The following is a 27,396-nucleotide window of genomic DNA, read 5'->3' as shown; positions in this document are numbered from 1 at the left end:
GTAATGAACTACAAAGAAAACCCAGTTTCCAGCTAAACTACGGTAAAAACTTCAAGAGGTTGAAGCATGCAGTGGGCTAGGCTGGGATGCTCCTTTGAGGGTGTCTGAGTTTTCCAGATTAAGAGACTGGAATTAATGCAAAAATGTCCAAAGGAGAAGTAGAAATGTTTGAGGGACAGATAAACACAGACCAGGCAATTATCGATATGGTTGAATGAAAGAAATATCAGAGACATCATGTAAGAGAAAAACCATAGTGAAAAGCATATGCAAAGTCCTGAGCAGCACAAGGTACAAGTGGCAAATGCTACTGTTACTCCTTCAGGGCACTAGGAATCCCAGCCTCATCAGCACATGGAGACAAAGTGCTCTTATCTTCAACCCTATACTAGTAAGAGCAATCATTAACTCAGTATTGACTGGGCCAAGGTAAGCATGGTCCCAGCCACCACAACCTCAGTCTTGCATGAGTCCAATGCACATAAAAGATGCTACTGGCTCCACTTACAGGTGAGTGACATGTAGCCTTAGACCCCACGCCTGCTCTTTGTATGTTTGGGATTCCAACTCAAGCACTCTTTCTCTGCAGGACATATTACTGCTGGGGGGAAGTAACCTCACATGACCTTCACAGGTTGGCACACCTTCTCTCTCACCTGCTATCATCTTCTACAGGACCCTGGTGATGCGTCCACTGCCACCATGAGAAACAAGTACTTTTATGGCCAGACTTAACTATGCAAGAACACATTATGTTTTGAAATACCTGAAAGTCAGTAAATGAACAAGATATGAGCCTGACATTCAGCTAAGGTAACGGAAGAACTTCTAGAGGTGGAGATTTGGGTTTTGAATCAAGTATACTGAACTGTTCTTTTCCCAAGTTCTCCTTCATGCAACAATGACTGGGAGACCAATCAGGAAGAGGGAAAAAGAACATGCCCCTCCAAAACGTTGCAAGATCTCAGAGCATGGCTCCCAATTTAATCCTTTGACTCAAGTCATTGCCTAACAGGAAAGAAGGACAGGGACATAACAAGATGTGTTTTTCCAAAGCTTCTAGAGCTTAAGCTATGTGTGAATTATAAAAGGACAGAATCAAATACTTTTATTTAGGAAATCCATCATAATTTAAAATTGAGACGTAAAAGTTTTGACTATTGTAAGATACAGAATAAGAATTGAGGGGCTGGAGAGATTGCTCAGTGGTTAAGAACACTGGTTGTTCTTGCAGAAGACCCAGATTCGAATCCCAGCACCCACATGGCAGCTAACAACTGTCTGTAACTCCAGTTCCAGGGGATCCAACAGCCTCTTCTGTCCTTGGGCATTGCACAACATGAATGCACTTACCTACATGCAAGCAATACATGCACATACATAAAATAAAATAATAAAATAAAATACAAAAAAAAATTGATAAAGGCCAGGAAACCAGAAACATACTATCAGAGTTTCGGAATGTTACTCTGTTAGTGCTAAACAAAGTTCTGTATCCTCAGATGCTTCAATTACATGAACACATATATAAGGCATGAAAACCACATCGTAAGTACAGAGCACTAGACAATAATGCATCAGTGTAAAACTAATTGTGGAAGAGAATGAATATCAGATATCTGGGTGTCAAGCAGTGGAGGGGTGAAGGGAGAAAAGTGAGAGCCTTGCAAATAGCAGGGAAGAACATATCTTGAAACTAACCCTACAAAACAGGGCTTCAGGAACTTGTGGAAAACACCTATGGATGCTCAAGGTTTTCCCAAGCTCCTCAACTTATTGTACAGTTTGGACTTCCTTCTTTACGATCCTCAGGTAATGTTTCCCCAGTTTTTCACAGTTGATGCTAGGAAAACATGTGGGATAGGATAATAAGCAGCAGGAAGTACAGAGATTCAAGTGGTCCTGGGCAAAGAGGCAGCATAGGGGTGTGTGGGGGAGGGCTGTAAACAGCATGGGCTGAATGTGCAACACTGTGATTTTCAGAAAGACAACTGTTGAGAAACATACCTTTTAATAATAATGAAACTAGTAGGAGGGGAACATTTATTTCCCAAGTTGGCTCCCATATAGCTTACAAAATGTTACTAATATATTTAGTACTTGCAGATTGCCACTGAATTCATAGGTTGAAATAGATGATAACCTAAAGTAAATAAAACCACTGCCATGTGGTTAACAGCAGACACCTCAAGGTCAACAACTGCCTTTTGATAATAAGGTATCAACTGAAAAGTGCTTAAATCTGCACTTTTTTTTTTTTTTTTTGCAAGAGCAAGACCACATTTCCTTAAATTTCAAAACCTTAAGGTATAGTTAAAAAATAACACACTTATCTCTCTAGCCCAGGGTATATATGTGTGTCTATAAAATCCTGAAGCTCAAAATTCAAATTTTACACTTGGTCGACAAAAATCTAGTCTTAGTCTAATGAATTCTTTTTGTTTTTTTTTTGTTTTTTAAAAAATTATTATTTTTATTTTATGTGTACAAGTGTATTGCATGCATGTATGTAAGTGTATCCATGTTGTACAATGTCCGTGGAGGTCAGAAGAGGACATTGGACCCTCTGGAACTGAAGTTATGTATGGATGGTTGTCAGCTACCATGTGGGTGCTGGGAACCAAAGCCAGAGCCTCTGAGCCATCTCTTCAGCCCTCTTTGTTGTTTTAAAAAATAAAATAATAATGCTAGGCTGGGTGTCGTGGTACATGCCTTTAGTCCCAGCACTCAGGAGGCAGAGACAGGAGGATCTTTGTGAGTTCGAAGGTAGCCTAGTCTACATAGTGAGTTCTTGGCCAACCAGGGCTAAATAGAGACCCTGTCTCAAAATAAATAAATAAATAAATAAATAGTAATGGTAATAATAATGAATAATAATAATAATAATAATAATAATAATAATGATCCTGCTTTTCCATTTTGAAAACCATCTAAAGGGAACATGGTATGTGTGGAAAATGTGAAAGGCATGTGGAATGAAATGGGCTGAGGAAGTGTGCACAACAGTCAGCTTCATAAAGGACACCCAGCCGCTGGATCACAGCAGCTCCTTCCACAGATGGACAGCCTGCTCACAAAGGGCACTATGTGTTCCTCTTACCAACCTACTTCTCTGCTTGCTCTACACTGGGGTGGGCAGGACTGGCTGCTTCTTGCCCTGCAGACTTAGGGAATTCTACCTCCTTTGGAGGACCTTGATATAACAATGGCCACCCCTCTCCATAGCAGGTTACTTTGTGCTAATTTCCTAATGTGTCTGTTTATTTGTTTAGTGGCCTTCACCCCCAGCTCCACTGTGGCTTTTCTGCTTTGTCATCTGATGGAACAGTGATGGGTGTGACCGTTCCACTCTCAATCTCTACAGTGAGTCTCCTTCTTGGTGGGAACCCAGCCTGAGGCCTGGCGCACAGTTCATGTTCAAGCAATACCTGTGGAATAAAATTTGCTACACTACATTGAGGCAGGAAGGAATAACTGCTGGTTTCCTGTTGAGATAAGAAGGATAAGAGTTTATAGTGGCAACGTTACCCATGCTGCACTGAGTCGCAGACATTTTAAATTTTGTGATCCGAAAAAACTAAAAAAAAACCTGCCTATTTCTCATCGCACATGGATTTTCGTTCTAATGCATAAATTCTTTTTAAAAAATTTTAATTGACCTTTTCATACAGAACATGCCAATCAATCATAATCATCTTTATAACCCCTTCACCACTGGCTCTCTCCCATAGCACCTGCATTGGAATTCATACATTCTGTCATTTGTGTTAAGGCCTATCGTGTCAAGTTAGTGTCTCCAGACGTCTCTCAGTGCAAGTTCATCTGCTGAGGTCTAGTCAGCCTATGTAGAATTCCTTGCTTTAGGAAGATCAGCTCTTCCTCACCTAGGAGCAATCAATTGCCAATATTTCTTCAGTTAAGTTTGGGGTCTAATGTCCATTTCCCGAGTTCTATGCTGGGTTTTTGTCTGCCTGAGTTTTCATGGAACTTGTATATGCTGACACCATTGCTGTAGGTTAAAATAAGCAGGGTCCCAGGAGCTTGTAGGAATTTCTTTCCATATGGTCATGCATCTCCTCCCTAGCTCTTACAATCTTTCATCCCCCTCTTCTGCAATGGTCCCTGAGCCCTTGGTGGGCAGATTTTAATATAGGAGTTCTATCCAAGGACCAGCATTCTGCAACTCTTAATTTCTACGCTTGGCCATTTGTGACTTTTTGTGTTCCTGGATCTCTGTTGCACAAGGGAGCTTCATTAATGAGAACTGAGGTGCTCATTAGTGTCCTCCTTACCCCTTGTTCTATGTTCCATGAACCTTAGGCATAGAGGTTGCTAATGCATAAATTCTTTAGGTTTCTTAAATACTGCCTTACTTGTGAAGATAAAATATACAACCATTCACCCAGCAAAAAAAAGTCCATTATAGTTGAAGAGGAAAGAAAAATCTTCCACAACACGAATAAACTGAAATAATTCATGTCCACAAAACCAGTCCTTCAGAGAATACTTGAAGCAATACAAAGAATGGAAAAAGGAAAAACTATACCCCAGGGGCAACAGAAAGAAACTAAATGAAGGTATAATTGTGGAAAAACAAAATTTGACTAAGAATGCAAACAGAAAGCAAAATAATGGCAACCAATACACATCTTTCAATGATTTTAAATATTAATGGACTGAATTCCTCAGTCAAAAGACACAAGCTAGTTGAATGGATTAGGAAACAAAACTCTATCCTTTTTTTGTCTACAAGACACCCATCTTGCCTTCAAGGATAGGCATTACCTTAAGGCAAAAGGATGGAATAGAATACCCTAAGCTAATGGCACTAAGAAACAAGCAGGGGTTGAAATTCAAGTATCTGACAAAATAGACATCAAAGTAAAATTAATCAGAAAAGTTAGAGAGGGTCATTTCATTCTGCTCAAAGGAACAACTGACCAAGAAGCTATTACAATCATAAACATACACACCAAACTCTGGTGCACCCAATTTCATAAAAACAACACTGTAGGACTTTAAGACACAAATTAACCTCAACACAGTAACAGTAGGGGACTCCAATATCCCACTATCTCCATTAGACAGGTCAACTAGACAAAGAATAAATGGAGAGACATCTGAATTAAACAAAACCATACATCAAATGAACCTAACAGATATCTACGAAATATTCCATCCAAGCACCAAAGAATACACTTTCTATTCATCAGCCCATGGAACTTTTTCTAAAATTGACCACATACTGGGGCACAAAACAAACCTCAAGAAATACAAGAAATTGGAATAATTCCATGCATTCTATCAGACCACAATGCAATAAAGCTTAAAATCAACACCAAAAGCAGCCCTAGTAACTACACGAACTCATGGAGATTAAACAACACACTCCTGAGTCACGAATGGATCAAATAAGAAATCAAGAAAAAATAAAGGTATTCCTGGAACTAAATGAAAACAATAATATACCACCACAAAACCTCTGGGACACTTTAAAAGCAATCCTAAGAGGGAAGTTTATAGTTCTAAGTGCCTGCATTAAAAAATCAGAAAAAGCACAAATAAATGACCTAACATGGTAACTCAAGACTCTAGAAAGGCAAGAACAAATTAACCCTAAACCCAGCACATGAGAAAAAATAACAAAAATCAGAGCAGAAATTAATGAAATACAAAGAAAACAATACAAAGAATCAATGAGTCTAAGAGATGGTTCTTTGAAAAACTAAACAAGATAGACATAACCTTATTCCATCCAGTTAACCGAAAGAAAGAAAGAGCAAATCCAAAATCAACAAAATCAGAGATGAAAGGGGAAACATCACAACAACCACCAAAAAGATCCAGAACAGTATAAGGGAATACTTTAAATACCTATACTTTATAAAATTTGAAAACCTAAAAGAAATGGATGGATATCTACAATCATGGGAACCACCAAAGCTAAACCAAGAAGAGATATATAGTCTAAACAGACTCATGACATATAAGGAAATCAAAACAGTAATACAAAGCCTCCCAACTAAAAAAGCCCAGGTTCAGGGGCTGGAGAGATGACTCAAAAACTATTAGGTCTCAAATGCTTTAATCTTAACCGGATCTCTTGTAGATCAGGTGACTGGAGGACAGGACAAAAGCCATGTAGTCTTAGAAGCCCTGTCCCACCCCCTACCTGCCTGCCTGCCAGAGAACCAACCCCACCTCTTTGCCCATGAATCTTTCCTATATAAACATCTGCTTCCACCATAATACATGAGCTGTCCAATGACACAGCCTCTCGGGTGTTTCTTCCTGCTGTACTCACTGCTGACCAAGGCACCTCTCACTCCATTGGTCTCTCTCCTCACCCCGACCTTCCTTGATGGGGACCGGTGCACAGTGGTCTCCCAGTAGCAGCAGAGTTTGGGCAAGGGGAGGCCAACACAAAACTTCCTTTAAAAAAAAAGCCCAGGTCCAAATGGATTTACAGCAGAATTCTACCAGATATTTAAAGATCTACAAACAGTACTATTTAGATTATTCCAAAAGATAGAAACAGAAGAAGAACTCCCAAATTCCTTCCATAAAGCCAGCATCACTCTAATACCTAAACTAGGTAAAGATACAACTGAAAAAGAAAACTATAGACCCATATCCTTAATGAACATAGAGGCAAAAATTCTCAACAAGATACTTGCAAACCACATACAGACACACATCAAAAAGATCATTCACCATGATTAAGCTGGCTTCATTCCAGAGATGCATCCCTGGCTTAGATGCAGGGATGGTTCAATATATGTAAGTCAATAAACATCATAAAACATACAAATGGGCTCAGACAAAAATTACATGGTCATCTCAATAGATGTAAAAAGGCCTTTGACAAAATTCAGCATGCATTCATGATAAAAGTCCTAAAGGGAATTGGACTAGAGGGAGCATACTTCAATATAATTAAATCTATATTCAACAAACCCACAGCCAACATCATTCTAAATGAAGAAAAACTGGAAGCATTCTCATTAAAATCAGGAACCAGACAAGAATGTCCACTAGTGCACTCCTTTTCAATATAGTGCTTGAAACTCTTGCTAGAGCAATAAAGCAAGAAAAAGAAATTAAAGGAGTATGAATTGGAAAAGAAGAGATCAAATTGTCCCTTTTTGCAGATGATATGATATTATATCTAAGAGATCCCAAAAATTCCACCAGAAAACTCCTAGAACTGATCAACATTTTCAGTAAAGTGGCAAGTTACAATTAATCTACAAAAATCAGTGACTTTTCTATATACCAATAACAAGCATGTAGAGAAAGAGTACAGGGAAGCCATTCCATTCACAATTGCCTCAAAATAATGTGGGAATAAACCTGACCAAAGACATTAAAGATCCCACAACGAATTTTAAATCTTTAAAGAAAGAGACTGAGGAAGACATCAGAAGATGGAAGGACTGCCTTTGCTCATGGATTGGGAGAATTAATATTGTGAAAATGACCATCCTAACAAAAGCAATATATAGATTCAATGCAATCCCAATCAAAATCTCCATGACATACTTTACAGAATTAAAAAAACACATCCTAAAATTCACATGGAAACACAAAAGACCCTGGATAGCCAAAGTGAACTTAAGCACAAAGAGCAATGCTGCAGGGATTATTATACCAGATCTCAAACTACATTACAGTGCTATAGTCATAAAAACAGCATAGTACCAGCACAAAAACAGACACATAGATCAATGGAACACAACTGAAGACCCAAACATGAGTACATTCAATTTCAGACACCTGATATTTGACAAAGGTGCCGAGAACACACAATGGAGGAAAGACAGCATCTTCAACAAATGGTGCTGGCAAAACTGCATCTCCACCTGTAGAAGTATGAGACTAGACCCTTATCTTTCACCTTGCAGAAAAGTCAACTCCAAATGGATCAAAGACCTCAATGTGAAACTGGAAACCCTGAAACTATTAGAAGAAAATGTTGGCAGTAACCTACAAGATATAGGTGTAGGAAAGGACTTTCCAAATCAGACACCAGTTTGCTCAGGAATTAAGGTCAATAATCAACAAGAGGGACATCATTAAACTAAAAAGCATCTATACAGCAAAAGAAACAATCAAGAAAGTGAAGGTAAAACCCACACAGTGGGAAAAAACCTTCACCAGTGATACATCTGACAGAGGTTTAACATCCAGAATATATAAAGAATTCAAAAAACAAAGAATCAAGAAAACAAATGACCCAATTAAAAGAGGGCTAAAGATCTAAACAGAGTTCTCAAAATAAGAGATAAAAATGGCTAAGAAACATCTTAAAGTATTCAACATCATTAGTAATTAGGGAAATTCAAATCAAAACCACTTTAAGATTTCATCTTACCCCAGTCAGACTGGCTAAAATCAAGAGAATAAATGATACCAAATGCTGGTGAAGGTGTGGAGAAAGAGAAATGCTCATTCACTGTAGGTGGGATTGCAAACTTGTGCAACCCCCATCAAAAGCAGTGTGGACAACTCTTAAAAAGCTAAGAATGAAACCTACAATTTGACCCAGTTATGCCACTCCTTGGGATGTACACAAAGGACTATTGCAGGGACACCTATACATCCATATTTGTTGCTCCTCTTTCCACAATATCTAAGAGATGGAAGCAACCTAAGTGTCCCTCAACTGATGCGTGGTTAATGAAAATGTGATACATTTAACAATGGGGTTCTATTCAGTGGTAAAGAAAGATGAAATAATGAAATTTTCAGGTAAATGGATAGAACTGGAAACTGTTATAGTAACTGAAGTAGCATAGACTCAGAAAAACAAAAGATGCATGCTCTCCCTCATTTGTGGATCTAAGCACCAAAGCCTTATATGTGAGTATAAAGCTTTATAAGGGAGCATAAAGATGACTATGATTTTCTGTATGGAATACAAAAATATTCACCTTAAAATATTTTTTAATAAAATATATATACATGTGTGTGTGGAGAAAGAGAGAGAGAGAGAGAGAGAGAGAGAGAGAGAGAGAGAGAAGAGAGAGTCATTGACCCACAGGCTGTTTCTACTGTCATATGACAACTTTTTTATGCAGCATTTTTAAAATTTAAAATTAAATTTTTCCTCACTTTTTCATGTTCATTTAATTCTGGATGATGGTTTAGAGTTCTGAAGTGTGATCTGAAAGAAAGACTTTAATTCTCAGGGATATGGGTTGGGTATTTAGCTCAGTAGAACATTTGCCTAATAAGTACCTGGCCATGGGTTCAGTCCCCAGCACCAGGAAAAACACAAAAGAACCAACTTAAGAATTTGCCTGAATCTCTCTGAATACAAGATACATGGTCGGTAAATAGAAGCACAGACACATATTAGTGATATATATTTAGATTATATATACTATTTTTTTCCAGTTCTAATTCCTTAACATAGAATATACTATGGAAATTTTTTCCAAAACTAATTATATACACAAAAAACAGGTATTAGCATTATCTCCCATTGTTATAAAGTTTCAATACAATGGGCTATTTAGAAAATATAATCGTGGTGATATTGATATAGGCGTAGCTCTATAAAAGGACTAACAGAAATAAAATTGGAAAATTTGTGAAGATTTAAAAGATTACAGATTTGTTAATAGAAAATATTGAAACATTTCTAGAAAGTTAAACAAACTACTTACTGTATTCTTCTGGCAAATTATTTCCTGAAAAATAAGAAAAGAAAAAGCACAGCAGAAGTTAATACAAAAACCAATGTCCCTTATTGAACTATTCTATGCAGGAAAATTTGTATTAACATTTATATGAGCAATCGGAAATTTCAGAGAATGTATGTGGAAAATTTTGTTTAACATTTATGTTAACAATCAGAAATTACAGATTAAGTTTTTACATCTAAGAAGTTTACAGTCTGGGGGAAACTGGAGAACACAAAAGTGTTGTCTATGGTTTAAAGGTAACAGCACCAGCACATAAAATTCCTCAAGCTGAATAATCTAAAACTTACTTTTAGAGAAAATGTATGTACGAATGACCTGATCAGCCACCATCTCCATGGAAAAAAATTAAAATAAGTTTGCTTTCTCTAGACACAGTCTCCCTCTTATTCTTGTAAAATACTCAGTGCAGTTCAGGTGGCTGAAAATAAATAATATTTGCCACTGGAAAATGCACACATAAATAATAAGAACGTCTGACAATAATGAGTATAATTTAGGTATTTATCAATAAGAAGTATAATGGGATAAATACATCATGTGGGCAATATCCCTGTCTTCTAGGTTGTAAATAATTTACATATACAATGTCTCCACACAGAAAGCCCTTAACAAAAGCTAGCTACCACTGTTACTAATATTCCTAGACATTAAAATGACTAGAGACACTGGGGAGACCATGCAGGAAAAACCTGCAGTATACTAACTTCACTAAGGTTAGGGAAATCATGATTTAGAAAAGAGAAAATGGGACAGTGTATTAGCAAAAGAATGTTGTCATGGAAACAGGGATGTAAGGCATTTGCGGAGTCTTGCGGGTAAGTCCACCTAGCTAAGAAGAGAAGCCAGATCTAGCAAGGTGCGAATAGAGACACAGGGCCCATCTGATTGGATAGCATTAAGATGCTAAATCAACACAGGGGTCCAAGGGAAACCACTGAGAGCTTCAGCTTAGAGCAATATGCAAGATATTTTGAATATTCAAGAACAGTAGATGAGAAAACAAAACTGACGGAGGGAGAAATTAAACCTAGTAGGGTTGGGAGATATGTGTGTATATAAAGAGATCTTTCAGGGCTGGAGAGATGGCTCAGGAGCTAAGAACACTGACTATTCTTGCAGAAGACCCAGATTCGAATCCCAGAACCCACATGGCAGCTAACAACTGTCTGTAACTCCAGTTCCAGGGGATCCAACAGCCTCTTCTGCCCTCCGTGGGCATTGCATGACATGGGTGCACTTACCTACATGCACGCAATAAATGCATACACATACAATAAAAATAATAAATTATATATATATATATATACACACACACACACACACACACACACACACACACATATATCTTTCAACACCTCACATTCTTGTAGTTACAAAACGGGACTTGAATTCAGGCTCACATCTGTAATCCCAACACTCAGGTGGCTGGCATAGGAGTCTGCCACAAATCCAAGGCCACCCTGGGACACACAGCAAGTTCCAGGCCAACCTGGGCTATAGAGTTCAGACCTTGTTTCAAAGGAACAAAAGACTTGTATCCATTTTAAAAGAACATAGTTTAGACATTCATATGTGCATACATATGCTGTTATGGTTTGAATGAAAATGTCCACTATAGGCTCATGTGTTTAAATACTTGATCCTCAGTGGTGCTGCTGTTTGGGGAGGTTGTGGAACCTTTAAGAAAGGGGTTTAGGGACTGGAGAGATGGCTCAGAGCATTCATTGGCTGCTCTTGCAGAGGACCCAGGTTTGATCCTAGCACCCACATGGCAGCTAACAATCATCAGTAACTCCAGTTCCAGGGAAATCCAGCACCCTCTTCTGACCTCCAAGGGTATTGCACAGCATGGGTGTACTTACATTCATGCAGACTCATACACATAAAATAAAAATAATAAACAAAATAAAATATTTTTTTAAAGGGATCTAGAAGGAGGAAGCAGGTTGCTGAGAGGTGAGTCTTGGGGATTATAATCCACCCTGCTTCCATCTGGATCTCTCTCCTGTCTGTTTTTTATCATCTAATCTATTCTAATCTAATCTAATCTATCAATATCATCTATCTATCTATCGATCTATCTATCTATCTATCTATCATCTATCTATCCATCCTACCTACATATTTATCCATCTTTTAATCTCTGTGCTTTCTGTTCCACATATATGTGAAGACATTCAGTCTCACATTCCCACTACCATGAACTCCTCTGTCATGGGTTCCTGGCATCGATGAACTGTCCCCTCAAACTGTGAGCTAAAATAAAACTTTCCTCTTAAGTTGCTTCCTGTCAGGCATTTTATCACAGAAAAGTTACTAATATAAACTAATATCCATGCTAAAAGGCAAAAGAGAGCTACAGACAGCTTGGGTTACGGTTTCCTCAGAGAAAGATGTTCCTGTAGAATGGAGAGGCCCAGGAAGATCATCAGAGAAGGTGGGGGAGAGGCTGAGCTGTGGAGGACAGAGCCAATTCCAAAGCTTAGGCAGTGCTGGGGATCAAACCCAGAGCCTCTTACATGCTAGGCCTGCATTCTATCAACTGAGCTAAACCCCTAGCCCTTCTAAAAGTCTTTTGATTGAGTAATATCAGAAAATACTGGGGCAGTGTAACCACAGAGGCAGGAAACACTACAGCTGTACATCATCCAGGAGCTGTTTTAATAAACAGCAGTAACTCCTTGCAACAGAAGACAGTGCAGCCAAAGAACGAGGAAGTACTTTCTGTAGTGTTAGGGGAAGAGCTCCAAGACATACTGCCAAGTGTGGAAAGCAAAGACCAGAACAGTTTTTCATTCTGTATTCCTATTTAGATGTAAAAGGAGTAAAAGGGAATTCTTGTTTGGACATTCATAAAAGTCTCTCCAGAAGAATATACAAGAAACTGATAATAGCAGTTGCCGATAGAAGCTGGCAGACTGAGGGAAACTTGGAAGAGTATATTTCATAATCTGTCCTTTTATATCTTCAAATTGTTGTATCAGATAAGTGCACTATAAGATAGATAAATAAAAGGAAACCTTTGCCAAAGTTGTAGAAATATTCATTAGATGATGATATTTATTTTATTTTAATATTTGAAGTTAAAAACATTTAGGTGGCTACTGCAAAAATGCAAGGAACACTGTAATAGAGGCTCGGACAGTGGTGGAGGCTAGCAGGGTAGAAGGAAAAGGCAGAAGAGTAGCAGTGAGGACGGGGTTGAGAGGGACTTTCTCACAGGAGTTTCAAAGGGAGTTCATGCCTAAAACATACAAACACAACAGTTCACGAAAAAAATCCACAGAAAAATATTGGATAATCACAGGGTCAGGAACACAGTAGACAGAATTTTCCAGACTTAACTGACAGAGGACCAGACCACATTCTTGAAGACAAATGCTCTCTTTAACATGAATACCCCACTCTCTTCCCTCAGTGTAGTGAGGAGACACCCTACTCTGCAGAGCATCTACCATAGAACATCATGAATGCAAAGTACCTTGACTGTGCTCAGTCACATCTGTCTTTCCCACAAGAGTGAGGCTATTCCTCTAGCTGTGCCTTCGTTAACCCTCATACAGACCTCTGACAACACTTCATATACCACATTACAGATTTTGGTTCATATAAGTCTTCTATCCTACATCATGTGCTCCTTAGGTAAAGGCCATGAGATCTGTTCACCTGCATTGATTGCCTACCACCAAATCATGGCATATCATAGGTACTCAATAAAAGGATGAATAAATTCAGGTTGGGGATGTAGCTCAGTGACAGAGCACTTGTCTAACATACACAAGGCCCTGAGTTTTATCAGCAGCCAACACAGTTTTAAAAGTATGCAAAAATTAATAAGTGTATAAATTTGATATGCAAATCACACCATGAATTAAGGAACATATGTAATTCTGGCTCTGCTCTCAGCTGTCCATGTGTCATTTCACTTCTCTCAAATGTAACATGCTAAAAGATGAATGGAGTAGTTGTTCATCTCTTCTATCTCCAACCACCATTTCTTTTGGCCCAAGGCCTTTCATAGTTAGCTTTGTCTTTGTACCTCTGTGGGAAATGACATCTTCACATTTCTCTGAAATGGGAGCTACTTTTCCTGTTTTCCCTGTTTTGGCGCACCAGATACAGAAAGAGAAGTAGAAGGGAAGTGGTAGTAAGGACAGAACAAGCCAAAGGCTCTGTGGAACACTACTACCTCTGTTGTCTAATGACCAATTTGCTGTGTTCCCACAGGACTGCCTTGGAACAAACATCCTCTTACATGTTACCTCTGCTTTAATTTCACATTGCATACATTGAAATGAATTATATGATGAGTCAAAGAAATGGGGATCATCCTCATCCTCACATTCTCCAGCTGGCTGTGCCCTTTACTGTATATCTCTGGGCTAGTTTCTTTCTTTTTAAAAAATACTTTATTCATTATTTTTATTTTATGTGTTGAGTGTTATGCCTGCATATAGGTAAGTGCACCCGTGTCCTGCAATGCCCATGGAGGACAGAAGAGGCTGTTGGATCCCCTGGAACTGGAGTTATGGACAGTTGTTAGCTGCCATGTGGGTGCTGGGATTCGAACCCAGGTCTTCTGCAAGAACAGTGTTCTTAACCACTGAGCCATCTCTCCAGCCTCCTCTGGGCTAATTTCTTACCCATAAGAAAACCTTTTCTATCTGTTCAATCCAGATAGTAAATATTTATCTTACTGAATTGCTTGTTAAAAACATACAGTGAAATAAGTTTATAACTACCTAAAGTAACTAAAAGCCATATGCAATATGAAGTATTAATCATATCAAAGCAAACAATTCAATTCCTACTATCAGATCTAGGGACACTGTGTACCTGTGTTTTCTTGATTGGGGTAACAATATGAGGAACCTTTAACCTCACTTAAAACCACCTGTGTCAGAAATCAGGTTCAATTACACCAAAGCTGGGAAGCAATCATAAAAAACATTTTATCCTTCTGCTTTCCTATCACTTCTCTTTCATGTTTAAAAAATATCTCTCAGTGGGAGAACTCTGCTGTAAGTAGATGGATTATGTCAGCTGAGTCTTATGAGTGACATTCTATACATACCGCATAAACAGCATCTCAACACAAACTTCACAAAGTACTGTGTTGCTACTGTTATTAACTTCCTCTCCTTTGCCACCCTGTCTCTTTCAGTAACAACTAATTGAACCTTACTATTCTAGCACACATCTATTTTTTTTTTAAAAAATCACTGTATTATTAAAAAGTTACAGTTATAATGATTTCCTTTAAGTAAGTCAAACTTGACATATACATTCCAGTGATAATTTCAAAGATAAAGGACCCAAAGAGGATGATGGTTTGAACTACCATGAAGATCAGATTCCACAGAAAGAATCATCTGTGTTAAATGAACAAGAGGGCTTGCCCCACTTCTTCCCCCACTTTAAGGTACTCAAACTCACACCCTCTGAAAGAAGTCTATAGACGAAGATGGTAACTGATGCTAACCACCAGTGACACATGGCACCTACAATCCCAGCAACACAATGGCACAGTGTTGTCAAGTTTTCTTTTCTTTTTGACAAATGGTAATATGAGGCTAGATGCAGTGGGTTGGTAGGTGGGCTGGGAATGCAAGCTACAGAGAATTAGGAAGAAAATCAGGGGCTTTGCTTTAGCGGATAATGCCTTAGAAGGTGTAACATTGCTAAGTCCCTGTCAATTCAAGATCCTCAGAGAACATTTCTGTAAATCACTGTTGTAGGCATGGTCTATCTGCTCTTCCCACAAACTGTCTCTCTCCCCAGTTTGATAAGGAATGATTATAGCTCAGGTAAAGTTGGATCATTTCTGGAATAAGTAAAGTAAAGGAACCATGCTGTTTCTTCTCTCAATAACAGAAAAAGAGCTGCCTCTGAAAGACTAAGAAATGCATGGGATGCAGACTTGACCTGGGAGAGGTCAGAATGCCAATTTTAAAACTGCTGATTCTAAATGACAGTTGTTGAAAGTAAGCAAGAGGTTGTCAGGGAAGGTCCACAGGCAGCACTGCTAAAAGGGCCGGGGCCAGTGTTTCCAGTTCACTAATTGTGACATGACTTTATAGGATCATATTTTCAAGTGACTTTTTAAAACGTTTTGTACTTTGTATCACTAAATTAGTACTATTTAAAGTGCTGAAAAGAAATCCATTACAAAACCAAGAGTCAGATAATCTTTGGAAGAATTAAACTTTAATTTCAAGCATAATTCAGTTTCCAACTAAATGCATCTTAGTTATTTACCTTTTCCAGGCTTCTGGGAACTTGCTCGTATGAACTTTCAGCAATGGTGGCAACATGCACAAGACCCATGCTATCTCAATCAGACAAAAACCCAGCACAAAACTGGGGAAATGGGTAAGAATCCCCAACCTTAGCCAAGGAACTACTGGCAGCTGATCACTGCTGGGTGAGGGAAAGTTGGTCTTCTTTAAGGGAGTGACACTAGATAGGCTGAACAGGCTCCAGTGGATGAACTCACACCAAGAGAAAACTGGAAACACAAACTTGACTGAATAGGCCTTGACATATGTGACAAGGATAGAGGAGGAAGTCTAAATATGATTAAGAAGTATTGTATGAAATGCAATATTGAATAAAATACATATTGAAAATAGAAAAAAGAGAAATGTGTTTTTACAAATTTAACAGCACTTCAGAATCTGAACAGCTTTACCCAGTACAGGTAAGAATTCAGTTTAAATGAAAACAATTTGTATTAAAATTTAACTTGATGTCCTAATTTATTACAAACTTGTATACATTTCAAAATTTATAACACACATATCATAACTCTTTCCAAAACAGTATCTATTTACTTCAAATGTATATTTAAAGGGGATTAAGTCCCTCCATACCTACAGATAAAAGGTTAAGCGGGCATGGAACTGCTTGAAGAGGCAATTACAATAATTACCAAGGTCACCCATGTTGCAGCACGTGGAAGAATCTCCTTTCTTTATGATTAATATTCCATTTTGTGTGCACACATTTTGTTGACCCAGTCCTCCATCAACAGATTATCTTGAGTCACTTCCACTCTTTGGTTATTATGAATAATGTTTGCATATAAACATTTCTTTAAAATCTTGTTTTTAATCCATTTATATATGCATTCAGAAGTATGAATGCTGGTTCATATGGTAAACTTATTCTTAATGTTTTAAGAAATTGTTATCCTTTAAAAAAAGCAGCTGATTTTAAAGGGAGAGTACAATGACGGTGTTACAAATTTTGGTTTGTGCACATTAAATTTCTAGTGTCACTTTCTTGTGAAAAGCTGATCAGATACCAGTCTAAGAAATAACAGATACACTGAGTCTGAGAAAGGGTGTCAGAGACCTCACGTGTATGTACCCTACTCAGCAAAAACAGGGCCAGAGTAAGCATGCAGAAAGGCTGCCATAGGGAATAATCTGTAAAGCACTTTCCAGGCAATAGCTCCAGAGAAAAATACAACCAGATTTCTTGAATAAGAGGTAATCTAACATAATCACTACATCTCAACAGGGGCTGAGTCACATCAGCCCATGTGCACAACAATCTCTGGAGAAACATTTCTTCTGCAGTGGAGAAAATGGGAGCAAAGCAGATGTAAGTGCAGAAAAAAAGATTCAAATTTATGAGGCTTTCTAACCACAACCAGAACACATGGAAAAAGAAACTAAAAATATTTTGTGGTTCCAATACCCAAAATGTATGCAAATGTATCAGTTATCCTGACAGATACAGAAAACAATAAGGGGGGCACAATCTTTCCCTTAAAAGACATGGCTTGGTGGTTAAGACCATTGGCTGCTCTTGAAGAGGACCTGGTTCGGTTCCCAGCGCCCACTTGAGAGCTAGGCTAACAACTATCCGTAACTCCAGTTTCAGGGGATCTGATGCCTTTTTCTAACCTTGGGCACTGCATGATCTGGCTTCATTGACACACATGCAGGCAATAATAAAGACACATAAAATAAATATAACAAAATATTTAAAAAACATGAATTTTTTTTAAAAAGCAGTTCATTATGAAATGTTTCAAGTATATAAAAAGCCTACAAATTAGCAAATGTCCCACATATCTACCACCTAAATTTATAATATTACATTAGAAATACGGTTGATGACTACTAGTGTAAGCTTCTTAATTCAGTTCAACTCCTCTCCTGCAAGGAGGTAATTATTCCAAATGCTATTTGGAATTCCCATGCTGCTTCTATCCTTTCATAATGCAAATGCATATAGCACACATCATTGTTTTGTATAGCTGGTATGATCCCCTACATGTGTAATATGATTCCTCCACAATGCTGAGATCTATCAGTATAGATATGTAGCTAGGTGATTCACTTGACGTGCCCTCTAATAACCCATTGACGAGTACCAAAAGCATTCAGTGATTCTCCTAACAGATTTTTCCTCTCAGGGGAAAGGAAAAGCTGTTTCATAAACCCTCTTGGTGATATTTCCTTATGTATGTACAACATTTTATTTTAACAGTACATATCAAGGGTCAAAATTGTTCTTCCTCAGTGATATCTGCATTTGACAGTATGAGGCATTGCCAAACTGCTTTTCAAAGGTTGCGCCAATACACTCCCCTGCCAGGAGTATGCTCATCTCCTACTTCTCACAGCCTTGCCATCTGTTTTCTGGTTTAGGGTTTGGGTTTGGTGCAGGGTTTTGTGGTGCCAGGCAAGCCCTCTACCACTGGGCCCCACTCTGAGCTCTTCCAAGAGCTTCTGTCAACCATCTGATGGTGTGCAGTAGTGTGTATTCTTTTGCTTTTGGTCTGTTTTGTAAACAGCATTGTTTGGCATGGGTTGAGGATGTCCCCAGATGAAGAGAAGGAGCAGAAGAAAGAGGTGGGAGGAAGGACTGCAAAAACTGAGCTGGGAGCTTTGTCTTAAAGGAACCGGTGACAGAAGAAAAGGTGGTGGGGCTCAGGAAATGACATGCCAAAGGGTGACACTGACGTACTGAACACTTTGAACTAAAAAGCAGCCTCAGAGCCAAGGTCTCTCTGACCTTCCCCCCTCCCCACCTCTGAAGTTTCTTTATCTATCTAAAACCCAGATTCTTTAGCAGATTAATGTGCAGGAAGAAAGACTAGAATTGATACCACATGCCACACTAAGAGGCCAGGTAAACCATGTCCCAGGTTCACGTCTGTTCTTGGATCCATTTATTTCCACTAAAAACATTTTCTTCCAGGCCTTGGGGTTTAGCTCACTCATAAGTGTACTTGCCTAGCATCAGGTCCTGAGTTGAATCCCTAGCACTAAAAACAAAACACAAGCAAAAAAGCCTTCACCTAGGGCTGTGGAGCTTGCTCAGTGGTTAAAGTATGAGCTATGCAATCTTAAGGACCTGAGTTCAGATCCCCAAGAAACCTACATAAACGCTAGGACAGCATGGTGGCCCATCTGTAGTTCTAGTATCTGGCAAGACTAACTACAGACAAGCTCTGGGTTTCACTGAAAGACTGCCTCAATGAGTACAGTGAAAGAACAGTCAAGTCTGATTCCTGACATCAACTTCTGGCCTCCACAGGCATTGCACAATACAGGGCACTCACATGCATGCAGCAACGACATGCATAGGCACCCACGTACACTCACCTAGATACGCGTGTGCCCATACTCATGCAAAGATATGCATATATCCCTACTTCCTAATCTAGCATGAAGAGTGATTTAAATTTCAATGCTTCATCTTTCTTTGAGTCTACACTCTGTGTGATCCTGTGTGCTAACAGGTTAATGGATTTGTGTCCTTCTGGTAATGTTGTATGTTTTCTTTGGCAGATTCACTTACCAAGCTGTCAGAGGATGAAGGGGAACCTCATTTCTGACAGCACACATCTGCACCCATTGTCCATTGGCATCCAGACCACTTTGCCCATTCACTGAGAGATCCCTGATCATGTTTAGATGCATGAAATAAATTTGAAGTGAATGTTTCTAGCATTTCTTACTTGCATGGAAATGTAAATCTCAGCATAGAATCTCTGTCAATAAGCATTAATATTTACATGAGGAGTTCTCATGATATGTACTTATTATTTTTAACTGTGGGGGTGGGTACCCAAGTAAGCCAGAAGAAGATGTCAGATCCTGTGGAACTGGAATGACAAGTGTTATTAGCCACCTAATGTGGGTGCTGGGAACCAAACTCAACTCCTCCAGAAGAGCAGTAAGTGTTCTTAACTGCTGAATCATCTCTGAAGTTAAAGAAAACTGTGAAAAATGTTACTATAATGAGGAAAAAAAAGAGAATCAACTCTTTCATAAGGTGAATGATTTTTAAAAAATAGTTCAAATGTCTCATTTAAAATTTTTTATTTATTATTTTTATTTTATGTGTAGGAGTGTATTGCCTGCGTGCATGTGAATGTCCTGTGTTATGCAATGCCTGCGGAGGCCAGAAGAGGTCATCCGATCCCCTGGAACTGGAGCTATGTACAGTTGTTAGTTGCCATGTGGGTGCTGAGATTTGAAACCTGGTCCTCTGCAAGAGCAGTCAGTGCTCTTAAACACCGAGCCATCTCTCCACCCTCCAAATATTTCATTTTTACTATCATGAAATATTACTTATGATTTAAAACAGTTAGAAATTTTATTGCAAATACATGATTAGATTCTAAATATCCTTTCAAATGACAACTCAGATATAGATTTAAGTATTTTGTAGTTTCTGTTAATTTTTTCAAGGAGCCAAAGGTTTTTTTTATATTTTAATTTTTGTTATTTTTATTTTATGTGTATGAATGTATGGCCTCCATGTACGTAAATGCACCTGTGCCGTGTACAATGCCCGTGGAAGGCAGAAGAGGGTATTGGATCCCCTGGAACTGGAGTTAAGGGCAGTTATTAGCCTCCATGTGAGTGCTGGGAACTGAATCAGGTCTTCTGCAAGAGCAGCCAGTGCTCTTAACTGCTGAGCCATCTCGCTAGCCCCAAACCTAATTTTTTAAAAGAATTTTTCTATGATTTATTTTTGAGAATTCACTGCCAAATGGAAATTTTTGTCTTCAACATGGAGCAGTAGATGAAAATAAAATGGGCGCAGCTGCTCTCTCCTCCTCCGTGTCCAGTGGATGGATAGAAGTGAAGCTAGCACACAGCTCTCTCGTTCTGTCTGCCTTGTGAAGAGAGGGAGAGGCTTTCTTGTATTTTATTTGCCTAATCCTTCCTTGATACATTGTTTTGGACAGTCACTGTTAGGTCATTGCAGCTCCCCTTCCTGAGGGTAGATGCTAGGCATAACTGAGTTATAGCTGTTGCTAACCACACTATAAAGCAAGAAAATTCAACAACTGCCCTCTCTACAAACATCAGCTTTTCTCAGTAGCAGAGGATTTTTTAGTACCTAAGAGGAAATTTCTAGGCTATAAAAATCATTTTCTGTTATTTCTGTTCTTTATAAGCAGATTCCTTGGGCTACCTGGCTAGAAACAGTCTAAAGAACTGGTGATGGCTCAGTCAAGTGTTTGCCTTGCAAACACGAGACCTGAGTTCTATTCCCAGAATCTACTTTAAAAAAAAAAAAAAAGCCAGGCATGGTAGTGTGCTCTGTAATTCCAGTGCTGGGAAGGTAGAAATATATGGATCCCTGGAACTTGCTGGACAGCTAGCCTAGACTGTTTGGGGAGTTGCAGGCCAATGAGAAACCTTGTCAAAAAAAAAAAAAGAAATGTACAGTGCTTGGGGAATGGCACCTGAATCTGTCCTCTGGCCCCACAATCATGCACACACATACATAGACAGGAAAGAAAATGACAAAACAACGTTAATGAAAGGGGAAACAGAAAACATATATGCTGCTTGAGACAACTCAGGAGATGCCATTAATGTTTTTTCTAAGTGAATACACTAAGTAGGAATGTCTGGTATACTTCTAACTAGGACAGTTACCTCAGTATTCAAAGGGGATTGGTTCCAGTATACCCCGAGGATAACAAACTCTGAAGATGCTCAAGTCCTTATACAGACTGGCACTGCATGTGCATATAACCTACACACATTCCATTTACTGTGAGTCATCTCGAAGCTATTTATCATAACTAATAGTGCAAATAATATAAAGAGATGTCATGCTGTACTGACAAGGGAAAAAAGTCTGCACATGTTCAGTTCAGATGCAATATTTTAAAGAAAATATTTTCTATCCATGGTTGATTAAAATTGCAGTACCTGCCAATACACAGGGGCTACTGTAGTAAAAACAAATTAGTGGCCAAGGGGAACGGGGTTTGGAGTCAAGCAGGCCTGGTCCCAAATCTCCCCAGTGATACCATTTTGGTTTAAAGATTGAATACATTATAGCTTCAACTTGAAATTCTTTGAAATGGTGATATAATATATAGCTCACAAACCTGTATTAAGAATTAAATGCTAAATTGCAAAAGGAAGTTTCTGTTTGCAACAGATGGAGACTATTACAAAGTTCCACAACTGGTCACACACAGAGAATAAGCATCTGTGAGGTGCCCAGCCCTAAGGGACACATCTACTCCTAAGGCTCACATAACATATTGGAACAGGGGACAGAGAAATACTAATGCATCTCTCAACTCTCACCAGTGAAGCTTCCTCATGCAACAGAGGGTGATTAACGAAGAAGGCCACAACTGGACAAGGAGAAGATCATAAGAGATTGCAGAATGTGTGTCCCTGGATAGGAATCCTATATTAAACCGTACCCACCCAGTGCTCAGGGACCATAGTGGAAGAGGGGGCAGAAAGATTGTAAGAGCAGGGATGGTGGATGACCATAAGAAAATAGAGATTTCCAGGCTTCTGGGAATTTGTTCATATGAACTTACAGCTATGGTGACAGCACACACAAGACCCATGCAAACTCAATCAGACAAAAACCCCACATAGAACTGGGGAAATAGGCAGGAGGCCCCAACCTTAGCCGGGGAACTATTGGCAGTTGATCTTTAAGGGAGTGATGCTAGATGGGCTGACCAGGATCCAATGGGTACTTATACTGAGAGGCATTTGGATACACAAACTTAACTCAGTAGGCCTTAACATATATGACAGAATACATGAAATCTGTGGGCAGGCTATGGGGGTGCAGATAGGGGAGAAGGTCTAAATATGATTAAGATGTATTATATGAAATGCACAAAAATTCAATGGAAATTATACATTGAGAAAAAAATTAAAAGCTACAAGGTATGAGGATGAAGCTCTGAATACCCAGCATATAGTAAGTGCTCAAGAAGCAGCAGCTGTGGGAGGAACATGGGGGGCACACCTCTAAGCCCAGTACTGTCCAGGCAGGGGCAGGCAGATCTCTGTGAATTTGAAGTCAGTCTGGTCTACATAGTGAGTTCCAGGCAAGCCAGAGCTAGATAGTGAGATCTCCCTGTCAAAAAAGGAAGCAGCTGGGGCTAGAAAGATGGCTCAGTGGTTAAGAGCACCGGCTCCTCTTGCAGAGGACCTGGGTTTGGGTCCTAGCATCCACATGGCAGCTAACAATAGTCCAGTTCCAGGTGATCCAACACCCACTTCTGGCTTCCACAGGTCTTGTACACACATGGTATACTTACATACACAGAGGCAAAACACACATATATGTAAAATAAATAAATAAGGAGCATCTGTTATATACAAAATAAATAAGTATAGTTTAGATGTCACTAGGATTTATTTTTTAAGAACGACTGTATTTAAATACCAGTAATACTCCTACACAAAGGCCAGCTGGAAACTATCATGCCAGTTTTTTGGTCACATACAAATTTTTGGTAAGATTAGCTTTATTTCTTTCTCTCAAATGTAATTTTAAGACAAGTGTGGCAGTGCATGCCTATAATTCCAGCACTTGAGAGACGGAGGCAGGAGGATCATGACAGTTTGAGGCCAACTTGGTCTACATAGTGAGTTCCAGGGCAGCCTGGGATATATAGGGAGACTGTGGAAAGGAAGAAGGAAGGAAGGAAGGAAGGAAGGAAGGAAGGAAGGAAGGAAGGAAGGAAGGAAGGAAGGAAGGAAGAGAGGGAGGGAGGGAGGGAGGGAGGGAGAAAGAGAAAGAAAGAATAATTTTAATTCACTGATTTTTTTTCTTTCCTTAGGAAAGACTGGCCATAAAGTAAAATAGCCAGGTGCTAGCAAGACAAGAGGAAAGATAGTGTAGAGTACACAGGCTCCAACACAGCATTCCTTACTTAAAATGAGTTCACTTGCAAGATGAATGAAGAAGACCAAAAATAAATAAAATTATTCCACTCACCAACCACTGATATAATAATAGCAGCAAATCAGCTATTTAGTTAAAAATATGGTTACAAAACTTTATCCTGTGGTGACTAAAGGGGCAAATACGGAAGAAAATTAAGTAGCTGTTTCTCAAAGGATCACTCCAAGTGGAAAACAGGTTTAGGCCACCTAGGGGCCAATCTCTTAGAAGTGTTCAGCAAATGCTACGCCTGTGGACCCCAGCACTGGCAGGCAGTAGATGGGTTTCCTCAATGAAACTGCAGGTTTTCAGAGAAAGCAATATCACACATGCCTTAGTACTCATATAAGGGCAAGCTGATACTAAAAAAGATTTGTGAAAGGATTTTTGGCTGGAGATCTTCATATAAAAATGGCTAAGATGTGAGACATGCGTCCTGGATGCTAAGGCTTCACCACCCAAGGTGACTCTGATTTGGGAACTCAGAGACAGTGATGAGAAAAGGCCACATGAAGTGAGCTTCCAGTTTCACAAAGGAAACAGATGATATCAGACTCAGCATGGGTTTCACTGAACTATGACTCCCTTTCCAAAGAATCACACAGTGTAAAATCACTTGGTGTGGCAAGTCAACCCTGTTGGGTAGAGGGTTCAACCCTGTTGAACTGTTGAGTTCAAACTCATTTACAGGCCTTTATATCAGATAGTTGCCTATTAATGGAAAGAATGATGGTGGAAGAAGTTGAATTTTGTAGAGAAAACATAGAGTTTTGCTCCTTCCTCCCATCTTAATTGAAATTATCCTCAAATGAATGAGGGTGGCAGTTTTCTAGGGATGCACAGAGAGGAATCCTGATCAAAGCACTTTCAAGAAGGAAGTATGTATTCAGTTGGAGCCAGGTGGGCACAATGCAGTCTCCAATTGTCAGGATAGACCTGGCATATCTCGTGTGACCTTTCCCTTCTCCAAGGTATGGACTAATGACTTCCTGTTTGTGTGTGTGTGTGTGTGTGTGTGTGTGTGTGTGTGTGTGTGTGTGTGTTTTCTTTCTATAAATGTGTACTGGTAAGTTTTTGTTAACTTGACACAAACTAGGGATACCTGAGAAGAAGGAACATAAACTGAGGAATTTCTTCTAGCAGACTGGCCTGTGAGCAAGTCTATTGGGTATTTTCTTGATTGCTCATTGATGTAGAAGGGCCCAGCCCACTGCAGATGGTGCCATCCTTGGGCAGACGGGCCTGGGCTGTGCAAGAAAGCTAGCTGAGCAAGCCAGGGAAAGCAAGTCAGCAAGCAACATTCCTCTATGGTCTCTGCTTCAGTTCCTACCCTAAAATTCCTGCCCTGAGTTCCTAGGCTTCCCTAATTGGTGGACTACAACATGTAAGCCTAATAAACCCTTTCCTCCCCAAGTCAGTTTCAGTTAGTGCTTCATCGCAGCAACAGAAAGCAAACTAGAACAAGATGCTTGCTTTGTTTTGGGCTTTTTGAAACAGGATCTCATCATGCAGTCCAGGCTGGCCTGTAACTCGGTATGTAGCACAGGCTGGCCTAGAATTCATGATCCTCCTGTCTCGACTTCTGCAGAACTTGGATTACAGGCATGTACCACTATGTGTGGCTACTAGAGACTTCCTATTCACATAATCTTACTGGTTGCAACTTGACCTAGAACTCAGAAATCAAAGTTTTGTTTTTTTGTTTTTTGATTTATGTATGATCTCATTTCTATACTGAAGTAGCGGACCTTGGAACATTACTAGTAATCTGTGCCTAATTACCCACTAACAAATATCTTTTCATAAATGTAAACTACTTAAAATGTTTTGGATAACAGAAACACTCCCCCACCCCCAATGGTGTGGAGGTTAAATACTGAGCAAACAAGGAAGGTACCTTCAGGGACTGCAGAGAGTCAGAGTTCGTATCACAGTAGAGGATGATGTTGTTGGCCATACTGAAGCTTTCTCTCACCCCAAGGTGGTAAAACAAGGATGGCTGCCTGAAGGCATCACTCATCTCCACCACGGCGATATCTGCAAGCAGAAAACAAAGTCCTCCAAAGATGACACCTGTATCATGCATGATAAGCACTCAAGGGTTTCAATAACTAAGCACTCAAAAGAGGAAATGAGGAAAGAAGAGGGATTTTCCCTCTTTGCCACTGAACACTGAATTTGTAGTTCTACCAGAAGTGGGCTTTTTAAAAAATTCAATAAACCTGCATTTTTTTAAAAATCAGGAATCATACAATGACTGCAAATTAAGGAAAGCTTGCAGTGGTGAAAGCAGAAGTTAATGTTTTCTGTTATATTTCAACATTAAAATAAGTTTACAAGTTAAAAACTTTTAAACATCCCCAGAATGTAGAAGTAACAACTATGAGAATTTTAAAATGTAAGTTCATTAGTTAGTCCACAGCTAGATTTAGAATGAAATAAGATATGTTACGTTCTTAGCAAAGAAAAAAAATGGAGGTATAGATCATAAGAAAAGCAATATAATCACAGCTGTAAGCTAATCTAAACCTCAGTGATGGCTGATATCAAATTAATAGAAACATGACACCAGAATTAGAAAATGCTGTCACAAAAATCAAATTAAAATTACTCTCAAACTCATTTATAGGCAAAAATAAGAATATGAAAGAAAACCAAACAAAATGTCTCAAGTGTTATACCACAAAAACACTATCAAATGTGTCTAACCTTTTGACATTGTGACAGGACCCCTTCATCTACAAAATTCACACTCAAGAATTGTACAATTGAGTTTCAGAAATGATGCCAAAAACCTCCTAATAATTTTAAGTAATTTACATTTTATATTGGGCCACATTCATAGCTACCCTTGGACATATGTGGCCTGTGGGCCATAGGTTAGGCAGGCTTGCACCTATATTATTAGTTTAGGGTAGAGAGGTGAACAAGATAAAAATTCAGTGCAAACATATGAAATTCTCAAAGAACAAATAAAAACACTGTATTTTAAAAATTACTTTAGGTGCCAGCAAGATGGCTCATGGGGTAAAGGTAAATGCTTTGCAAACCTAAGACCTGAGTTCAATCTCCAGATTCCACAACAGAAAGACAGAATCAACTTCCAGAAGTTGTCATCTGAATACTACCTGCCTGCTGTACCATGGGAAGGCACCCTCCACTATTAATAATAAATAAAAATAATTTAAAATGCATTTTGGGCCAGGCGTGGTGGCACACACCTTTAATCTCAGCACTTGGGAGGCAGAGGCAGGCAGATCTTTGTGAGTTTGAGGCCAGCCTGGTCTACATAGTGAGTTCCAGGACAGCTGGGGCTACAAGGAGACCCTGTCTCAAAAAAGACAAAAAAAAAATGCATTTTGGAGATGCAATGATAACTCAATGAAAATAATCATGAGCATTTCAATTGATACTCGAAGTATATACTTGAAATGTAAAATCTATTTCTCAGTAAAAAGAATCACAAAATGGGCTGAGAGTGTAGTTCAGT

General features: G+C 39.0%; 1 protein-coding gene across 3 annotated transcripts in view; it reads right to left on the bottom strand.

Moving 5' to 3' along the window:
- The window catches only part of Map3k5 (mitogen-activated protein kinase kinase kinase 5), a 260,949-nt gene that overhangs the window by 136,964 nt on the left and 96,589 nt on the right, over positions 1-27,396 (bottom strand). For 2 of the 3 annotated variants that reach the window (XM_008822054.3, XM_029558127.1), the window contains exons 2-3: positions 25,804-25,943; positions 9,672-9,695 (exon numbers count right to left, since the gene is read on the bottom strand). In XM_008822054.3, coding sequence (XP_008820276.1) covers positions 9,672-9,695; positions 25,804-25,943 — 164 coding nt within the window. The remainder of the gene's footprint in view (positions 1-9,671; positions 9,696-25,803; positions 25,944-27,396) is intronic. The other variant, XM_029558128.1, reaches the window with a different exon arrangement.

Source organism: Nannospalax galili, unplaced genomic scaffold (assembly GCF_000622305.1).
Source record: "Nannospalax galili isolate Female #2095 unplaced genomic scaffold, S.galili_v1.0 scaffold186, whole genome shotgun sequence".
In the NCBI taxonomy this organism is placed as follows: Eukaryota; Metazoa; Chordata; class Mammalia; order Rodentia; family Spalacidae; genus Nannospalax; species Nannospalax galili.
This window is presented reverse-complemented; position numbering and strand designations above follow the sequence as displayed.